This window comes from Trichomycterus rosablanca, chromosome 23 (assembly GCF_030014385.1).
Source record: "Trichomycterus rosablanca isolate fTriRos1 chromosome 23, fTriRos1.hap1, whole genome shotgun sequence".
NCBI classification, from domain to species: domain Eukaryota; kingdom Metazoa; phylum Chordata; class Actinopteri; order Siluriformes; family Trichomycteridae; genus Trichomycterus; species Trichomycterus rosablanca.
This window is the reverse complement of record NC_086010.1, coordinates 5,931,922-5,951,282: the sequence shown is the minus strand read 5'-3', so window position 1 is coordinate 5,951,282 and position 19,361 is coordinate 5,931,922. Positions and strand designations below refer to the sequence as shown.

At 40.8% G+C, this 19,361-nt stretch overlaps 1 protein-coding gene across 1 annotated transcript in view; it reads left to right on the top strand.

The window, feature by feature from the left end:
* Positions 1 to 5,355: 5,355 nt before the first annotated feature.
* Positions 5,356 to 19,361, top strand: part of itga8 (integrin, alpha 8) — a 79,658-nt gene continuing 65,652 nt past the window's right edge. Inside the window, exons 1-4 of the mRNA XM_062985242.1 lie at positions 5,356 to 5,531; positions 9,003 to 9,136; positions 15,406 to 15,506; positions 16,688 to 16,811. Coding sequence (XP_062841312.1) covers positions 5,356 to 5,531; positions 9,003 to 9,136; positions 15,406 to 15,506; positions 16,688 to 16,811 — 535 coding nt within the window. The remainder of the gene's footprint in view (positions 5,532 to 9,002; positions 9,137 to 15,405; positions 15,507 to 16,687; positions 16,812 to 19,361) is intronic.

Here is a 19,361-nt window from a genome sequence, read left to right as displayed (position 1 = left end):
TCCTATATTGATCTGCCCTTTTAAATGCACCAAAATAGTGCTTAGGTGCACTTTTCAACATTGTCCCATCAAAAACGATGTTATTATGATGGGGAATTTTTGCCCTTTTTAGACACATTGCAATTCCATCTCACCTTCAGTTATTAGACAGATGACCTTAAAATGTTTCCTTGATTAGCTGTGGATTCTTACACTGACTACCCTCCCCTAAATCCCAGTGAGTGATTGAAGTTACAAACCTTGACCCTGGTGTCTGTTTTTTTATTTTATGTATGTATTTTTTGCAATGTCCCTATTCGAATATACTCGGTACATTTTGGTAATCTATATTCTTCACCTGCTTGTGTCAGTGCATCAACCAGACAGTAGAAATCACTGTTGCGGCAGCAAGGAAATTACTCTGCTCCTAGCCTTTTCTTCCTTAGACAGGACCAAATGTGTCTGTTGGGTGCCTTGCCAGAGCTACTGTTTTAGACTGCTGCATAACCCAAACACCCACAGCTGAAGTATTTTGTATGTTTCGTATGTAGTACGTCGGAGTCCTTTGCTGGTGCCATTTTTATCCATTTGGTGCTAACCGCTCTCGCTGTGGTTCAGTGGAGTCCTGGACCCTTACTAATGGTAATAATTGTTTTCAATTTTTACCTATTTTTAAGAGTTTTGGTTAGATCATTATGATCGTTATAATGATTCTGTTGATACGCTTGAGTGCCTGTTTAATTAAGACAATGTGTTGTATGGTAATTATAGGGCTAAAATGATGCTCTGTGTAATAAATTTCATTGACTTACTAATTACATTTGGACTGGTGGATTGGATTGCCTACTCAAGGGGGCAAGCGCATAGGCACAAATGTAATAAAGCTGTCAATGATTGACTAATGTCCAATGTGTAAATCTGGAGATTTGATAGATAGATAGATAGATAGATAGATAGATAGATAGATAGATAGATAGATAGATAGATAGATAGATAGATAGATAGATAGATAGATAGATAGATAGATAGATAGATAGATAGATAGATAGATAGATAGATAGATACTTTATTAATCCCGAAGGAAATTGAGGCCTCAGTAGCAAGTTACATAAATCAAAGTCAAAAAGTAAGTAATAGTAATAGTTATATATTGTATACATATAAAAACAGGCTGGTTAAAGGGTTCAACAAAACAAAATGATTGGTTTAATTTTGTTGAAGAGGTTCTGGATGAAAGTCGTTGTTGAAACAAAATCTTCCAGCAGCTACGACCTCAAACATATTTTATCTGTCTGTGTTTGTGCTTGAGCCAGAATCTTGCTTCTTCATTTGATCTCAGCAGCGGTTCAGTGTATGTAAGGAGATACTGTATATTTGCCAACTTTGTCCTGCTCCGTTCCCATGGTGCACTCCTGCAAGCCTAAAAGATGAGTGGATCTAATATTGAGTAGCCAACTTTCTCCCTGCAGGTTTAGTTTCAGTTCATCTGTTAAAGGGTTGGTGTTCTTCAATTAACCTGCATTTATTTAGTTGAACTCTTTAATGAAGGCAGAGCAGATTGAGTTCTGGTTCTGGTCTTCTGATCTTCTGCACAGCTCAGTTTCTCTCTCGGAGGTCTTGCTGATATGAGAAATAAATGAGTGAAAACAGTTTTGTTCTTCCAGGGGTTTAAAGAATGTGTCACACCTGGCTTAAATTGTCCTTTGCTTCACTGTAAATGCATTCCATTCGACATGCTCATGTGTTCATGTGTGCTCTTCCCAGAAGACCCCACATATGTGAAACGTGCGCTCTATAGAAGATGTCCAGGTATTACATGTATTTTATAATTTACTGGAAATTAAACAGGCCGATCTGGAGCTTTGCCTTGTCATCATCCAGGCTAATTACAACAGGGTGTCTGGTGCTTTTTATTCATTCTGTTCTTTATGTGTGTATAATTACTCATGATGTTTTAATTAAAGAACTTTTTGAGTAAACAGGGTCCTTTAGCTGCAAAGTAGAAAACCAATACTACTCACAAATGATGGAAAATCAGTGTGAACCCTGAGCTTTCTTTGCTGCAACGAAACGCTCCCACCTAGAGGTGATAGGAGACAAATACACACGAAGTGTGTTGGAAATGGAAGCAGTGTTTTCAATGCTTTTGTAGCAATCACTAAATATTTATTCTTTCTGTGCGGCCCGGTGGTTGGGGACCACTGTTTTTGAGGACCTTAGAAAAAGAATTCCATCCATTAAGCTAGAAAATGTGTTGATCAATTACCTGTGTGTTGATCAGTCCACAATAAGAAAAGTTCTCTATACATTCAGTACTGTTGCTGACTTACCCAAGACTGAGTATATCAAGAAGAAGATACCAAGAGCTTGCCAGTGCTGAGGTTAAAAACCCTTAAGATCTTTACAAATTTGTAGAACCTGGTGAAAGTCTATGTGTGTCTATTAAAAATACACTAAACAACAGTGTTGCTACTGAACAGAAGATGATAGAGGACATGACTGCTAACACAGCTTTGCAAAAGACAGACTAGATGTTCCACATGAGATACATTTTTCACCTGTTGGCATGTTTACAGAAGAAAAAGCAAAATGAGCCTAAAAACTGTGGAGCATGATGAAGGAAGCTTAATCATTTCAGCTTGGACAGCGTGCTTTTGTTTTTTGTTAATTATACAGTTTTTTTAAATTAAATCTCAAATGTATGGGGTGGCACAGTGGCTCGGTGGGTAGCACTGTCGCCTCACAGCAAGATGGTCCCAGGTTAGATCCCCAGGTGGGGTGGTCCGGGTCCTTTCTGTGTTTGCATGTTCTCCCTGTGTCTGTGTGTGTTTCCTCTTGGAGCTCCGGTTTCCTCCCACAGTCCAAAAACATGCAAGCGAGGTGAATTGGAGATACAAAATTGACAATTGACTCTGTTTGACATTAACTGATGAATCTTGTGTAACCAGTAATAACCTGTCCTGTCAGGAATGTAACCAAAGTGTGTAAAATATGATGGTAAAGTCCTAATAAATAAATAAATAAATAAATAATATTGTATGAATCTGTAGATTTTGGCTAATCATCACAAACGACAATTTTGACATCTTTCTGAACAAAAAACACTGAGTTTAAACATATTTTCATTTCCTATATTAGTATAGGATGGACAGTTATGTTTTAACATAATTTTTCATGCTAATTGTCTTTATAATAGTGTGCTAGAGAGGTATTAGACTTTAAAACACAGAAATATTTCTTTAGCAGGTGCAGCACTTTGCATTTGGCTTCGTCCCAGACCACACCACCATAAAACTATATTCTTAGATCCTATTGCTGCAGTAATATGTAGTTTCACACCTAACCTGACTTCATTCTAGGATAAAATTTTGAATGTTTACTTTCCGTCACCCTGCAACCTGTTTCCTGTTTCCTGGATGTGAGCTCCTATATTTGGTTTAACTCCGAATCATGTTAAAGAGGTTGTGATTTCGGCCTGTCATCAAAACACCCACACTGCTTATTTTGGTACGGCTGAGAGGGTTATGTGCCCACTTTACATGCGCCCCTACGTAATTAGCCTTCTGTTAATTATTTTCGACTGGCGAACTGCAATTGAAAGCATCCGGTAGAGTAGAAAGAAGCATTAAACATGAGGGCGGGGTCATTCAGGATAAAAGGAGGTACAAATAAATGTGGAAAATGTTAAACTTCTAATGTTAAATGTCAGAAACATTATAAAATATGCTACATCATTTTTATGTTTTTTTTAATTTTTTAATTTGAGTAACCACTTCTGGTCTGAGTTGCAGTGGGTCCGGTGTCATCTAATTCCCACATCATTTCCCTCTAGAATATGAAGTGTTTTGCATTTGGCTTGATCCCAAAACACACTTCCATAACGGTCAGGCACTGCACTACTAAAACAAACACATGCTCTGTGCATAATGGTGGCAGTTTAATAAAACATTATTTAAAAAGTGAAGATTTTGGAATTGTTTAAGAATGAGCTTGAAGGGAACTTTTACATCAGTTTGCTATGTGCTAGCTGCTATGCTCTTATATAAAAAAGGCAAAGATAATCTGTATATTAGTACCAACAGTGGAAGCAAATGTTTGTATTTTAAATTGACCATTGCCGCACCCAGGTGGTGCAGTGGGATATTCCGCTAGCACACCAGCACAGAGATTCTGAACTTCCCGGTTTGAAACTCAGCGTTGCCACCGGTCGGCTGGGCATCATCTAGCAGGCATAATTGGCAGTGACTGCAGCAGACATGGTTCTGCTAGGGTGGGATGACCGGACTATGTGGGTGGGGTCTTCAAACGCTGTGTAAGAGTGCATAGGTGAAAAAGGGTTCCACTAAGGGCTGCACACAGGTCAGAGGAGGCGTAAGCAGTAGTAAGTATAACCATCTCGACTGCAATCAGGGATCACCCAGCAGTGGAAGACAAATTGACTACACTAAATTGGGAGAAAATGGGGGAAAATGCATAAGAATAAATAAATAAGAAAAATCTATAAATTGATCATTCCCACTTGTCAGTTGTGGTTGTCCTGAGTGTCTTGAGTGACTGGATTGTAGACGAGCCTCAAAGCAGAGATCACACTGAGGGATAACATTTCTATGGGTTGTATGATGAGCATGACAAATTAGCAAGAAATGGTGTAGAAAGGTCTATGATGTTGATGTCATGTCCAGCAATTAGAACTAATAATGTTTAACATCACAACTTACTAATGATCTATAGGCTGAATGGTAGCAAATTCCTGCAGTTATGTTCCAAATCAGTGGAAGATATTTCCAGAACAATAAAGGCTGTTTTCACATCATATTAATGCTCATGATTTTAGATGAATTAAGGTGTGGGGTGTCTACAAACCCCACCGGACCAACTAATAATGTTTGACTTCACAACTTACTAATGCTCTTTAGACTGAATGGTAGCAAATTCCTGCAGTTATGTTCCAAATCAGTGGACGGTCTTTCCAGTAAAATGTAAAGCCTCTTTTCACATCATATTAATGCTCATAATTTTGGATGGATTCAGGTGTGGGGTGTCTACAAACCCCACCGGACCTCTGTGCGCCTCTAAGTGGACGCTTTCCTTATTAGGGCATGAGTGGATGACGTGCGCGGGGCAGGGGGCTCGCGCTCTGAGTGGTGTGGAGGCAGACAGACTCGCGCGCAGCTCGTTATAACAGTTAGTGCAGGGGAGCTCGTGCACACACCGTCCGGGCGGGAAAGTGGCGCGCAGCTGGGATTTGGCGCATGGAGCACTGGGACCCTGACAACTAAACTTGTGCAATACCCAGACCGACTGCTCGTATGTGCACATATTGCGGGTGCTGGTTATTTAATTTGGTTTGAATCGTAAGATTGAAAGAGTGCAGTGATGCTTGCGCGTGCTGTTCGGGCGCCTGTGCGCGAGCTCGGTGCGTTAATTTGGGTTCTTTGCGGAATCTGTGCGTTTAATTTGGATTTGGAGAAGCCGGCGGTGTATAGTGGACCTCCTGGGAGTTATTTTGGATACTCGTTAGATTTTTACCATCCGACACAGGACAGAAAAGCGTGAGTTTTACATCTGATGCATACAAAACTTTTAATTAGTTTATCTGCATTTTGGAGAGCATACTTTTATACTTGGCTAAATATATATGATTTTATTATTTAAAAAAACAGTAGATGCATGTGTCCAAGATGCATTTATATAAATATTTGATTAATCATAAATAATTCAGTATTTTGCTGCACCTTTGGAATCTTGCTTCTAATAAATATTAAAGATTTATTATTATTATTATTATATATTATAATTATTATATATTATTATTATATTATATATTATTACATGATTTGATATGAACTGGATCATTACCCAACCTCACAAATGCCCATTTTATTTCAATGGGCACAAGTTCACACAGACACACTGCAAAATATTGTAAAAAGCGTTTTAGAAGAGTGGAGCCTGTTACAGTCACAGGGTGGTGTGGACAGATATTGGAATAGGATGTCCAGCATGCGAATTATCAGTTGTCCACATAATCTAAGCCAAACTGCATTTATTTGTTATTTATGTTTATAAGCATAAAAGCACAAATGGATTTGGTGCCACATAGCTCCAGGGTCCTGGGTCTGTTCCCTGGACTACCCAAATTTGCATACATTTTAATTTATATATTAGTTCTTTACCCCTACCGAAAACTGACCACTGATGTGTGAGTGACTGAGTGAGTGTCTGCTGACCTGTGATGGTCTGTTGGGCTGGTTGTGCTCATGTAGACTTCAGGTGCACTGCTAGGATATATAAATATTTAAAACATTTGTTTATTTATGTATCTTCATTCCGATCACTTCATTCTAATCAAGGTCACGTTGGGTCTTGAACCACCTAAAAACACAGCAGACGAGGCACCACTTCATTGCAGGGCATCACACGTGGTCAAGAATGGTCAATATAGTGCAGCCAGTCCATTTGCAGGTTTTCGTAGTTAGGAGGAAATAAGTAAATGGTGGAAAGAACATGCAAAACTTCTTACAGACAGTGACTAGAGGTAAAGTTGAAACCCAAGGATCCAGTATTTAGTGGTTGCTACAGCAGATCTGGTCCACATACCAGATCTGGCACAGTTTTTATTCCGGATGCCCTTCCTGATGCAACATATCTATTTTAATCAGAGCTTGGGGCTGGCCCAATAGCTAGGCTGGTCAGCCACGCCAACTTGGACATTTAGCCTATCATGTCTGTGCAGATGGTCGGCTGACCAATAGCACCGCTCAGATTCGAACCCTGGATCACACTAGTAGTGAGCAACCGGTTTATTAGTAAATTAGTAGGAAAAAAAAAAGTGTAGTATAAAATATATGTTTTGTATATACAGTGTATCACAAAAGTGAGTACACCCCTCACATTTCTGCAGATATTTAAGTATATCTTTTCATGGGACAACACTGACAAAATGACACTTTGACACAATGAAAAGTAGTCTGTGTGCAGCTTATATAACAGTGTAAATTTATTCTTCCCTCAAAATAACTCAATATACAGCCATTAATGTCTAAACCACCGGCAACAAAAGTGAGTACACCCCTTAGTGAAAGTTCCTGAAGTGTCAATATTTTGTGTGGCCACCATTATTTCCCAGAACTGCCTTAACTCTCCTGGGCATGGAGTTTACCAGAGCTTCACAGGTTGCCACTGGAATGCTTTTCCACTCCTCCATGACGACATCACGGAGCTGGCGGATATTCGAGACTTTGCGCTCCTCCACCTTCCGCTTGAGGATGCCCCAAAGATGTTCTATTGGGTTTAGGTCTGGAGACATGCTTGGCCAGTCCATCACCTTTACCCTCAGCCTCTTCAATAAAGCAGTGGTCGTCTTAGAGGTGTGTTTGGGGTCATTATCATGCTGGAACACTGCCCTGCGACCCAGTTTCCGGAGGGAGGGGATCATGCTCTGCTTCAGTATTTCACAGTACATATTGGAGTTCATGTGTCCCTCAATGAAATGTAACTCCCCAACACCTGCTGCACTCATGCAGCCCCAGACCATGGCATTCCCACCACCATGCTTGACTGTAGGCATGACACACTTATCTTTGTACTCCTCACCTGATTGCCGCCACACATGCTTGAGACCATCTGAACCAAACAAATTAATCTTGGTCTCATCAGACCATAGGACATGGTTCCAGTAATCCATGTCCTTTGTTGACATGTCTTCAGCAAACTGTTTGCGGGCTTTCTTGTGTAGAGACTTCAGAAGAGGCTTCCTTCTGGGGTGACAGCCATGCAGACCAATTTGATGTAGTGTGCGGCGTATGGTCTGAGCACTGACAGGCTGACCCCCCACCTTTTCAATCTCTGCACCAATGCTGACAGCACTCCTGCGCCTATCTTTCAAAGACAGCAGTTGGATGTGACGCTGAGCACGTGCACTCAGCTTCTTTGGACGACCAACGTGAGGTCTTTTCTGAGTGGACCCTGCTCTTTTAAAACGCTGGATGATCTTGGCCACTGTGCTGCAGCTCAGTTTCAGGGTGTTGGCAATCTTCTTGTAGCCTTGGCCATCTTCATGTAGCGCAACAATTCGTCTTTTAAGATCCTCAGAGAGTTCTTTGCCATGAGGTGCCATGTTGGAACTTTCAGTGACCAGTATGAGAGAGTGTGAGAGCTGTACTACTAAATTGAACACACCTGCTCCCTATGCACACCTGAGACCTAGTAACACTAACAAATCACATGACATTTTGGAGGGAAAATGACAAGCAGTGCTCAATTTGGACATTTAGGGGTGTAGTCTCTTAGGGGTGTACTCACTTTTGTTGCCGGTGGTTTAGACATTAATGGCTGTATATTGAGTTTTTTTGAGGGAAGAATAAATTTACACTGTTATATAAGCTGCACACAGACTACTTTTCATTGTGTCAAAGTGTCATTTTGTCAGTGTTGTCCCATGAAAAGATATACTTAAATATCTGCAGAAATGTGAGGGGTGTACTCACTTTTGTGATACACTGTATGCAGGGCAGTGGTCGCTCAGTGGTTAAAGTACTGGACTAATCAGAATTGCTCAAATTGTGTTCAGTCTTGCTTTGGATAAAAGCGTCTGCTAAATGCTGCACATGTACAGTTTAAGGAAGGCCCTTTCCTGTTTCAGCATGACTTAATATCAGCATTTATAAATGGCTCATGTACTTGTACAGTAGTGGTCAGAGGTCCAGTTTATCTCAGAGGTGTTGATTGGGTTTGGGGTCGGGGTGCTGTGCACAGGACCACAGTCATGTTGGAACAGGAAAGAATGTTGCCCAAACTGTTACCACAATTATGGAGATGTAGAATTTGTCTGATTTAATTAATACAGATGTAATCTACCTGTTAGCAATAGGAGCAGTGTCCATTTACTTTTGGCCATGTAGTGTATGTCAAGGGCTGACCCTAACTGCAAGTTTGTATGTACAATTGGTGTTACATAATTGTCCATGCTTTGTCCGTTCATTTGTTCTTGATGTGCTGTTTCTTTTCCTCCCTGTGTGCAGGGTGTCTGTGCTGATCGGGGCTCCTAAAGCAAACACCACCCAACCCGGGATTGTGGAAGGAGGCGCAGTCTACTATTGCTCCTGGCCCCCATCCGAGCAGGACTCCTGCCATCAGATCCCTTTTGATAAAGCAAGTGGGTACACAGATGTGCATTATGCTTTTGATGGATGGACAGGTTAAGCTTTCTGATGCAGTGTTTGTTTGGTACTTAATGCATGCATGTACAGTGGTACCTTGAAACTCAGCGTCAGTTGGTTCTGGGAGTGGCGTTGAGTTTAAAAGGCGTTGAGTTTCAAGGTATTTTTTTGCATAAGGATGTATGGGATACCTGTAAATGCGTTCCATGGTTCCAGCTGCATATATTTTAGACTGATGTTAAATAATGAGGTTGTTTTTGACACTGAAAATAACACAATATAATATAATATAAAAACACTGAAATACAAATGAAAACAGTTAAATACAATAAAACCTGTGTTTTACCTTTACTTCTTTATTGTTTACTTATGCTTCTTAATCGTGGAGATGCTTGTATTCCATTCAGTATAGGTGCATTCACATGAGAAGCGGGCAAATGTTGTTGCGGTTTGGGTGCTGCCTGTGACCCACCAGACATTATGCTGGTAAATGTGGGTATTTATGGCGTTGGAGTGGAATGATATATTTACAGAACAAGATTAATAGACTGGGATAGTACAAAGGTTGATTAGGGAAACGTTATTAAACATTACATAATTCACAACTAGACCCTAAAATTGTTGCTTGGTGCAGGTGTCAGGCCTTTTCCTGTTCCAGCATGCCTGTACCCCCATTTATAAAGCCATGCTTTTGACCAGTGCATCATCACAGATTGATTCCACAGTCCTGGGTTACACGTTAAATAATATGTGGTACATTTAAAAAGCCTCACACTGCGTCCTTAAGTTCAGTGATCATGGACGATGTGTTAGAACTGTCTGCACAGGCATGTGTCGCATAAGCTTGTGTTAAATAATCAGATATTAAATTAATTAAGGTTAGTTTTTCAGTTCCATCATTTCTCTATGCTCGGACATTATCTTGGGGCTTAGTCTACACACATTCCGGCTCTGCCAATAAAAAAGATCAAAAACCACATCCAACACGGAGCTGATTTTCCTGCATATGGTTTGGTTTAAACGGAGCAGCACAGTAATTACCACGCTCTGCCTGAAAAAGAGAGGCGGGCTAAGAGTAACTTAACCTCTGTGCGGACCTAAACGTGGGTCAGTTCTGATATCCAGAGCACCCCGCTCACCTTGACTGTTTCATCTGATGCGACTTCATCATGATTTGGTCTTTATAGCTTTTATTTACTGTATGTGCAATGATAGACGACTGTGCAGCGGATTGAAGCGGTTTCTGAAGCGTGAGGGTCAGTGCAGGAACAACTTAAGTGCAGAAGGAACTGGTGGGAGTGTGAGGTCACGTTTAAATTGCTCTTCATGTGGGAAGCAGATGCCAAGATAGCTGCAGGGCAAATGTTGTTGCGGTTTGGGTGCTGCTTGTGACCCACCAGACATTATGTTGGTAAATGTGGGTATTTATGGCGTTGGAGTGGAATGACTGATGCTTTCCTGAACAGATCGTTATTGGTGCATCAAGATGGCCTGATATATTTACTGTACAAGATTAATAAGCTGGGATACTACAAAGGTTGATTAGGGAGACGTTATTAAACATTACATCATTCACAACTAGACCCTAAAATTGTTGCTTGGTGCAGGTGTCAGGCCTTTTCCTGTTCCAGCATGGCTGTGCCCCCATGTATAAAGCCATGCTTTGATGCGTTTGGTATAAAGAAACACCAGTTGACCACACAGAGCCCTGACCTCATCCCTATTAAACACCTTGATGTTTGGATATATTGGAACATTGATTACAAGGTCATCTCGTCCAACTCTTCTGACTATTTAATTAGACATCATCCCACAAACACACTCAAATCGTATGGAAAGCGTAGAGTAGATACCTTTGTGGCCACACAGCAAGCTCATAATCTGGTGCCCACTTATGAGAAAGGTGGATTGGTAGCCATGCTAGTGATTGGCACCCTGTCGAGGGTGTATTCCTGTTTTGCACCCAGTGTTGTCCAGCTGCTGGACCGCTCCATGACCCTTACCAGGATTAAGCAGTAAAATGAATGAATGAATAAATCAGCAAATTTAGTTTTTTGTGTATGGTTGCCAAAATGAATGTTCATCCTCTGTATGTGTAAGAAATAAAATCTGCTGGCACGTGTTTATTGGCTATCAGACTATGAACAGAGATGAAAGCAGCTCTGGTGTGTTTTAAGATCCGTTTAGTGTTGAAGATGTGGGAAGAGACACAGACAGGAAGACAGCGAGAGGAGAGGACGTCTAAAAGAGCTGTGAACACGTGGGAAGTTAGTGAATCTCGGTCAGCAAGAAGGGGCTCACACCGAGAGGTGTCTGCTTCTTATTAGACGCTAAAATACTTCTCAGCCCCCGGCCATTCTGTACACACACACACACACACACGTTATCCCATTCATTAGTCACGTTGTCTTGACCCCTGATCTCGCCGTGGCATCCAGAGACTTTACAGCCGGTAGAGTCACCTTATTTGACTTTGATGAATGACCAATGTGGTAAAGATGAAGTAAATTCACTAAATTCATTTGATACGCTAAAAAATCTCATACCTGAAGGCTTATTTGGTGCACGTATACACACACACACACACACACACACATGCTAAGTGATGTATCTGGATCTTCTTGAGTTACACCAGACAATCCACCGCTATGAGTTTGACATTAAAGATGGAGGAAACACCCTCTCCATCACATTTACACATTTACATTGGGTGTCTGACCAAGACGTGCTGCCCTAGGAGGGATTTGGGAAGGGTGTATTTGCCTGCTCCAAGCCCCTTCTGATGCATGTGCAGTCCTCAACCCCTTCTTATTCGCCCGTGCTTTCGGTAAGGCTCATTTACTTCTGCACAGGCACCTCGGTCTGCTAACCAGGGTCCTTACACTGTGTTAGAAGGCCCCACCCACTTAGTCCGGCTTTTTCCCACACAGCAGACTTGGTGGCCAATGTTGTCTGCTGCAGGCACTGCCAATTGTGCCTGCTAGATGGCGCCCAGCCGACCGGTAGCAGCAAAGCTCAGTGCTGGTGTGCTAGTGGAATATCCCACTGCAACCAAGGAGGTCTGTATCATGCATCAAAAACACATGTCCTCCTTTCCACCTGCCGAGGTATCACTTACAGAGATACTGTCTGAGTACGTGCCCACTTAGCCAATAGCAAAGCTAAGATCTCAGCAGCGGTGGGCTAGAGGATTAGACGGACGTGCCACCTGAGTGCAGGTCCAGGTTCTGTCTCAGATCAGCAGCTCTCAGGTCCAGGTTGAATCTGTGATCTTATTCTCAAACCAAGTCTAGTCTTACACAAGTCTTCTAAGTAAGTCCGGAGCTGTACAGCTGTTAGAAAAAACCTACCATTATTTGGCACGTGTTTGGGGATGGTAGTAAAACAGGTCACTGAGCAGTGAACTCTTAAAGGAACCCCTGCTGTTTGTTTATGCACTGTGTCGAAGAGAAGCCAACCGAATGGGTTTGTTAACGTGCAGTACTGCCGTCTTTGGGATGCGGTTCTTTTTGGCAGTGTTGGAGTGCTGTCTTGATTTTTTATTGTTGGTGGAAATAAGCTGTGATTTTAAAAGTGTTTAGTATGTCTGTAGACTGATCCTGACATTATTAAGAAAAAAAAGCTTTATCAGTTTGTTCTGTCTTCTTGGGCAACATTGAAGTGGTTGTAGACTACGTGTAGATGAACTTTAGATCCTGTTTTAAGACTAATGAGCAACAGATGGTTGTTTAGTATGTAGTACATTACAGATTCCAAGTCCTTAGGTTCTAGATAGGGGGGAATCCAATAGGATGCCATCCATCATGGTTTAAAGAAATGAAAAGCGATTTCCCTATCACGTTTTCACTCCGTCTTTGACATCCAGTTCGTAGTTATTAATATTTGAATGACAATTTCATGAACGCTATACAAAAAAATCCAACCATCAGCAGATGAAAAACATAAACACTACACAGCCCACTATGTCCATTTGAAAACCATGGGCTATAATACATAGTACAGGCATAACAAGCTTTCCACAAGATTTGGGTGTGTATCTGTGCCCATTAAAAAGAGCATTTGTTAATTCAAGCACTGATGCTGGATGGCCTGGTTAATAAATGCGTTCAGTGGGGTTAAGCTCAGCACTCTGTGCCAGAAGTTCCCTTCGCATTAGTTCATTCATCCAGCTGTCCATCCATACACCACTTCATCCATCCAGCTGCCCATCCATCTATCCATCCATCCATCCATCCATCCACCCACTTTATCCATCCATTCATCTATTCATCCATTCATCCACCCATCATCCATCCGCTCACCTCATCCATCCACCCATCCATTCATCCATCCATTCATCCATCCGTCCATCCATCCATCCATCCACCAATTCTTCATCCACCGGTCATAAATCCATCCATTCATTCACTGATTGACACATTATTTTATGCATCTATATACTATTTATTACATTTATTTCACAAGTTCCACATTATGTCCATTATCCATCCGACTCATCTACCCATCTAGTCTATTTACCCATCCACTCACCCATTTAGCCATTTATTGTAAATGTAAAATGTAAATATTTCACCTATTCTTCCAAACATCTATCCATGCATCTGGCAACTCATGTATGCATTCACCCATTCACTCATCCAGCCAACAAGACACCCACCTGTGCATTTCTTCATCTGTCCAACCATTAGACAATCAGACCATCAGAGCAACTTACAATTGAAATCACATAAACTGCAAGCGATTGAGGGTTAAGGACCTTGCTCAAGGGCCCAACAGTGGCAACCTGGCAATTGTGGGTCTTGAACCAGTGACCTTCCAGTTACTAGTCCTGTATCTTAACTGCTGAGCTACCACTGTCTGTTATTAAGCCAATTTACTCTCCAATTTAGCCACCATCCATCCATTAAATTACCCATCTATCAATCCGTCTATCCAATTCACCTTCAACCCATTTACCAGATACTTACCTATCCACCAATCCATCCACATCATTTAAATTAGCACTCAAGTAACAGTTTGAGTCACTGATTTGAGTCCCAGGTACGGTTGTCTGGGTCTGGAATGATTCAAGATAATGTAAGGGACAGAGTAAAAAGAGCATAGAGGGAGGGAAGGGAGACTTAAAAGAAAAGTCCCTGGCTTTTTATTAGGTCTGGACCGTGCCATATGCAACTCTAACCAGAGCCAGCTGTGTGCCGAGATCTGTCCTGGAACATGCTGAACAGACAAACACGCCCCCACCCCCCATGTGTACAGACTTATCCAGAGGCTCAGGAATACATTAATATGATGCACAGAACACTAGAACTTTAAAGTAACTGAGACCTTTTCTGTTCCAGTATGACCAAGCCCAAAATGACATGGTTTGATAAGATTGTTGTGGAGGAAATCCAGTGGTCTGCATAGAGCCCTGATCTCATCCAACAATCAGAACATTAAGACACAAATGCTTTTTGACTGAATGGGCACAAATTTCACCAGATGCAGTAAGAAGTGTGAAGGTTATTATATTGGTTAAAAGGGGGGAACTTAAATGGGAGTTACTGCCCATGCTAATACTTATGGTATGGAATGACCAACAAGCTCATTGTCAGATGTCCATGTAGTATATATGATAAAATCAATGCTACAAGTAATGTCATATGATTAAGTATTACGAGGGATTTTCAAAAAGTTTCTGCACTTTTATATTTTGGTTGGAAATGGTAAGGGCAGGAGGAGTAGTAATTGGTCGTGTCTGAGAGACCGAGAAAGAGCTTATAGTCCAGATTTAGCACCATCTGATTTCCACCTTTTTGGATGCTTAAAGAAGCTTTAAGGGGAAGAAGATTTTCATGTGATGATGATGATGATGTAAAAGCAGTGGTGCAGCAGTGGCTGCGCTCCTGGAGGAAACCCACACAGACACGGGAAGAACATAAAACTCCACACAGAAAAGACCTGGATTGCTCCACCTGGGAATCGAACCCAGGACCTTCTTGCTGTGAGACAACAGTGCTACCCACCGAGCCACCATGCCGCACAAGCATATGGTCTTATGGTAAAACCACATATAGGGGTGGAGAGGATTGACCAAGTCATGTTACTTAAAGTGCTGGAAGCGTATAATTGAAAATCTATGATTTGATAAAATCAGTAGAAAGTTATACTATTACTAGTTATCAATATAACATCAATATTATATTTAATGTCTCCTAATACTGTATCTTCTGTATATATAAATATTTTGTTTACATAATTCAATTCATTTTTTTGTCTCCCCAAGATAACCGGATGATTAAGGTTAATGGGACACGGCAGCCGTTGGAGTACAAGTCTCACCAGTGGTTTGGAGCCACTGTCCGGACTCACAGGGGCAAAGTTGTGGTGAGTGGAAATGTACCTACTCTATTGATTTGTCTTTAGAAAAAGAGCTGATTTGTTTTGTTTTATTATTATAATCATTGCAATACGTCTTTTCCGATGACAAAGGTTGTTTACAGAATGGATTAGAAAGAATTTTTTGTGAAATGATGAAATGTGGTTGATCAGGGGAGGTTTAGTTCTGCGGTTAGATGGATGCATGATGGGAACAGAGAAAAACAAGCTTGAATAATTTGGGTAAATGCTGATCTACTTTAGGGCTATTGATGATTCTTGGAAAAATGTGGTTGTGGTTGACATTAGATACCAGTTATTAAACTCATACATATAATCATGTACTGTATGTAATCACAAAACAGAATCAAGTTGAAGTTGAGTTACATTCACTTGGAGGTTACAGCTAAAGAACTGACAACTTAGGTTATGACAAAGTTGTGAAAAGCACTAAAGTGTATGTAGATTTCCTAAAATTGTTCTAAAACGCCATAGCCATTTTTGTAGTGAGTCCTAGAGTGCAGAATTGGCACTGCTATCTGGCTGAAAGGGGTAAATTAGGTCACAATTACATGGCATTAGTCAAATTCAGCTAATGATCTCAGTCATCTCAAAGCTCCAGTTTGGGGTTCTTAGCATGCTCAACAAAAGAGTTAATCCACCTATTGACAGTGCATTTGTAGTGGTCTGAAGACATGGTGATCTGTATGTCTTGGCAGGCTTGGCATTTTTGTCATATTTCCAACTTTTATTTTCCTGTGACTGCATGATTAAACCAATACATGTTTGCTCAAAAACAACTTTTATTAATACAAGTTTCGTATTATTTAATGAACCTCCTAATTCATCATTTGTTACAATAGCTGTATGTATTTGTTAAATGTAGCTAGATTGACTGCATTCATTTAAACTCACACTTGACAAGTTCAGAAAGAAAGTCCAAACTATATAATGGGCAGATATACTTCAAATACACTAAAAAACAGATCAGCCATAAATGACAAGCTGCTAAAACAAAGGTTTCACTGTCTACAGTCAAGCAAGCATTTCAATAACACAAGGTAAGAAGACAACCAGAACACTTGTGTTAATGGTTTGTTATAGATCACATGGCAGAATTAAGGGCAGCCTTTAAGCTCATGGTAGTGTAATTATTACTTAGTAATGTGTGTGTGTGCTTTCATTCACAGGCCTGTGCTCCTCTGTATCACTGGCGTACAGTGAAGATCAGTGGTGAGATGGATCCAGTGGGTACCTGTTATGTAGCTGTGCAGAACTTTAGTGCCTACACCGAGTATTCACCCTGCAGAACCAGTGAGTATAAACATTTTATCCTAATAGGCCTGATGGTGCTGTTGCCGACAGATTTTTATAGGAGTTTGTTGGTCAAAAGGTATGATCAGTGTTCTTTGAGTGCAAGGTGATTCCAGTGGTGGTAATTTTTTGCCATAGGACCAGAGATGTTACACGTTATAGAGCCACCAGCTAAAGAACTGGCAACTTAGGGTATGACAAAGTTGTGAAAAGCACTAAAATGTGTATATAAATTTACTGTTGTTTAAAAATGTTGAGTTCAAGCCCGGGCAACACCATATCCATTTGTGGCTGGGAGTCCTAGAGAGCAGATTCGGCACTGCTAACTGGCTGGAATGGGTGAAATTAGTTGTACCCTTAAGGTTTACATACCATTAGTCCATTTCAGGTAGTTATTTCAGTCCTCTCAAAGCTCCAATTTGGAACTGGGTTCTTAGCATGCTCAGCAAGAGCATTAATGCACCTACTGACTGTGCATTTGTAGTGGTCTGAAGACATGGTGTCATGGAAGACGTGTGAAAATGGTGCTGTGTTCACCAGGTTCAAACCTTTGATGTAATTATGGCTCAGCCAATCAGAGACAGAGACTACGGAGTATGAACACATTTAAAAAGTGAATTATAAATTATGCATCTTTTACCATCTTGCATGTTATTTTTGGTTGTAATACCCAGTACACCCAGTGAAAGGCAGTTTCCCTCAGATGTATATGGTGGTGTCCCAAGCCACATCAGTCTGCATTAATGCAGTTATGATCTTCTATACTATTTAGTATGCGGTGTAAGCCACAATTTTCCCCCGTAGTAAGAAAAAAAAACATTTTATCAATGTTTTTTTGACAGATACCAAAAATGATCAGTAAGAGAATTATTGTAAGTAAGGACTAATATTAAAAGCTGAAAAGAACATACAATTTTTTCAGCCCTTTTTGAAAATGTCTTTGTAAACGTAGCCTAATACAATCAAGTGGAATCTAATATTACACAGGGCAGTTCACTCCGGCATACTATAAAGCTCTTGGTGTACATCTCTTATATGCCGACCTGCCCAAACATAATCCTACACACACTGTTACTCTATCACACACTGCAGCACTGGGCCTGATACCAAGGCAGTCCTGTGCCATACTGTAAACAAACATCAAAGCATTGGACAACATTATTTCCTGCTCAGCCCCTGTGCTTTGATGACTTGGGCCAGATTAGAAAATATAATGTCACGGTACTCAGTGTATCCCAGCACACCCACCTACAGTAGTACAGTGTTAAGAAAAAAAAAAAGGGATCTTCAACCTCACCGGAACAGCGCTTGTGTTTGATTGATCTGATTGCTTACTCAACCACTTCATACAGAGTGGATATAGTATGACTATAACGTCTTTAACAGCTACTCACTTCTATCACAGCAGCTTGTGCTTGACAGAACACGTCCATAATAATTTCAGAGCAGGAATAAGTGGGTGATTTATAAGCTTCTAATGTTCTAAAGTTATCTACTTTCTAACAAATATTGTGAAGTGCCAGCCAGATTCCTGGAAAGTTGTAACAGCAACAGTGCCAAAGCACAGAGCAGTGACATTCAGCGCTAACATTAGCCAGCTCTTGAGCAGGGATTTCCACATTTACCTACAGTATATTGAAAACACACTTAATGTTTTACTTGATCAACTGTATTGTTTTTATTTTGAAACATATTTAACAAAGGTTACATTTACATTTTCGGCATTTAGCAAACGCCTTTATTCAAAGCGACTTACAGCACAGTGACAGTATACAGTCTGAGAAATTGAGGGTTAAGGGGTTAAGGGCCCTTGCTGAAGGGCCCAGTAGCAGCAACCTGGCCGTGGTGGGGCCTGAACCAGTGACCTTCTGATTACTAGTCCATATTTTGATAATACAGTTTGGTTGTCAATGACCAAAACCATTACTGTATGGCTGAGACAGCACAGCAATAAAAATCAAAGTGGAGCCAGTTAGCCAGCTCTGCTATATCTAATCAGAACAATTACAAAGTCACACAACCTTGACTGCTCAAATAATTCTAATAATTCTATATTTAGTACCAGCTAGAACTGATTACATCAACCAAAATAATTGGGACAATTGTGCTTTCTAGAATTTCTAACATTATGATACTACAGTGACAATAAACTATCACAGTGCTAGCAGCTTGTGACGTTGAACCCCTAGTTTACACAACAGCAGCCTTCACACCTCTGATTCTCTAGGGAGATTTGGAGTGTGTCTGGGTCTGTGTCTGTCTGTGCCCATTGTAGTCAAAAGACCATTTGTGAGGTTGGAGTGGCACTAATTCATCCTTAAGTTGGTCATTAGGGTTAAGGTCAAGGCTCTTTGAAGACCCTTGAAGTTTCTCCACACCAAACTTGTCGAACCCTGTGTTTATAGACCTATAAATGCCATGCTGGAACAAGAAAGAGCCATTTGCATACATATATTAGCAACGGGTTTTGCTAAAACCCAACAATTAGAAGAATATTCACATTTTTGGCTATATGAGGTGTGTTATGGATGTATGGATATATTTGTAATG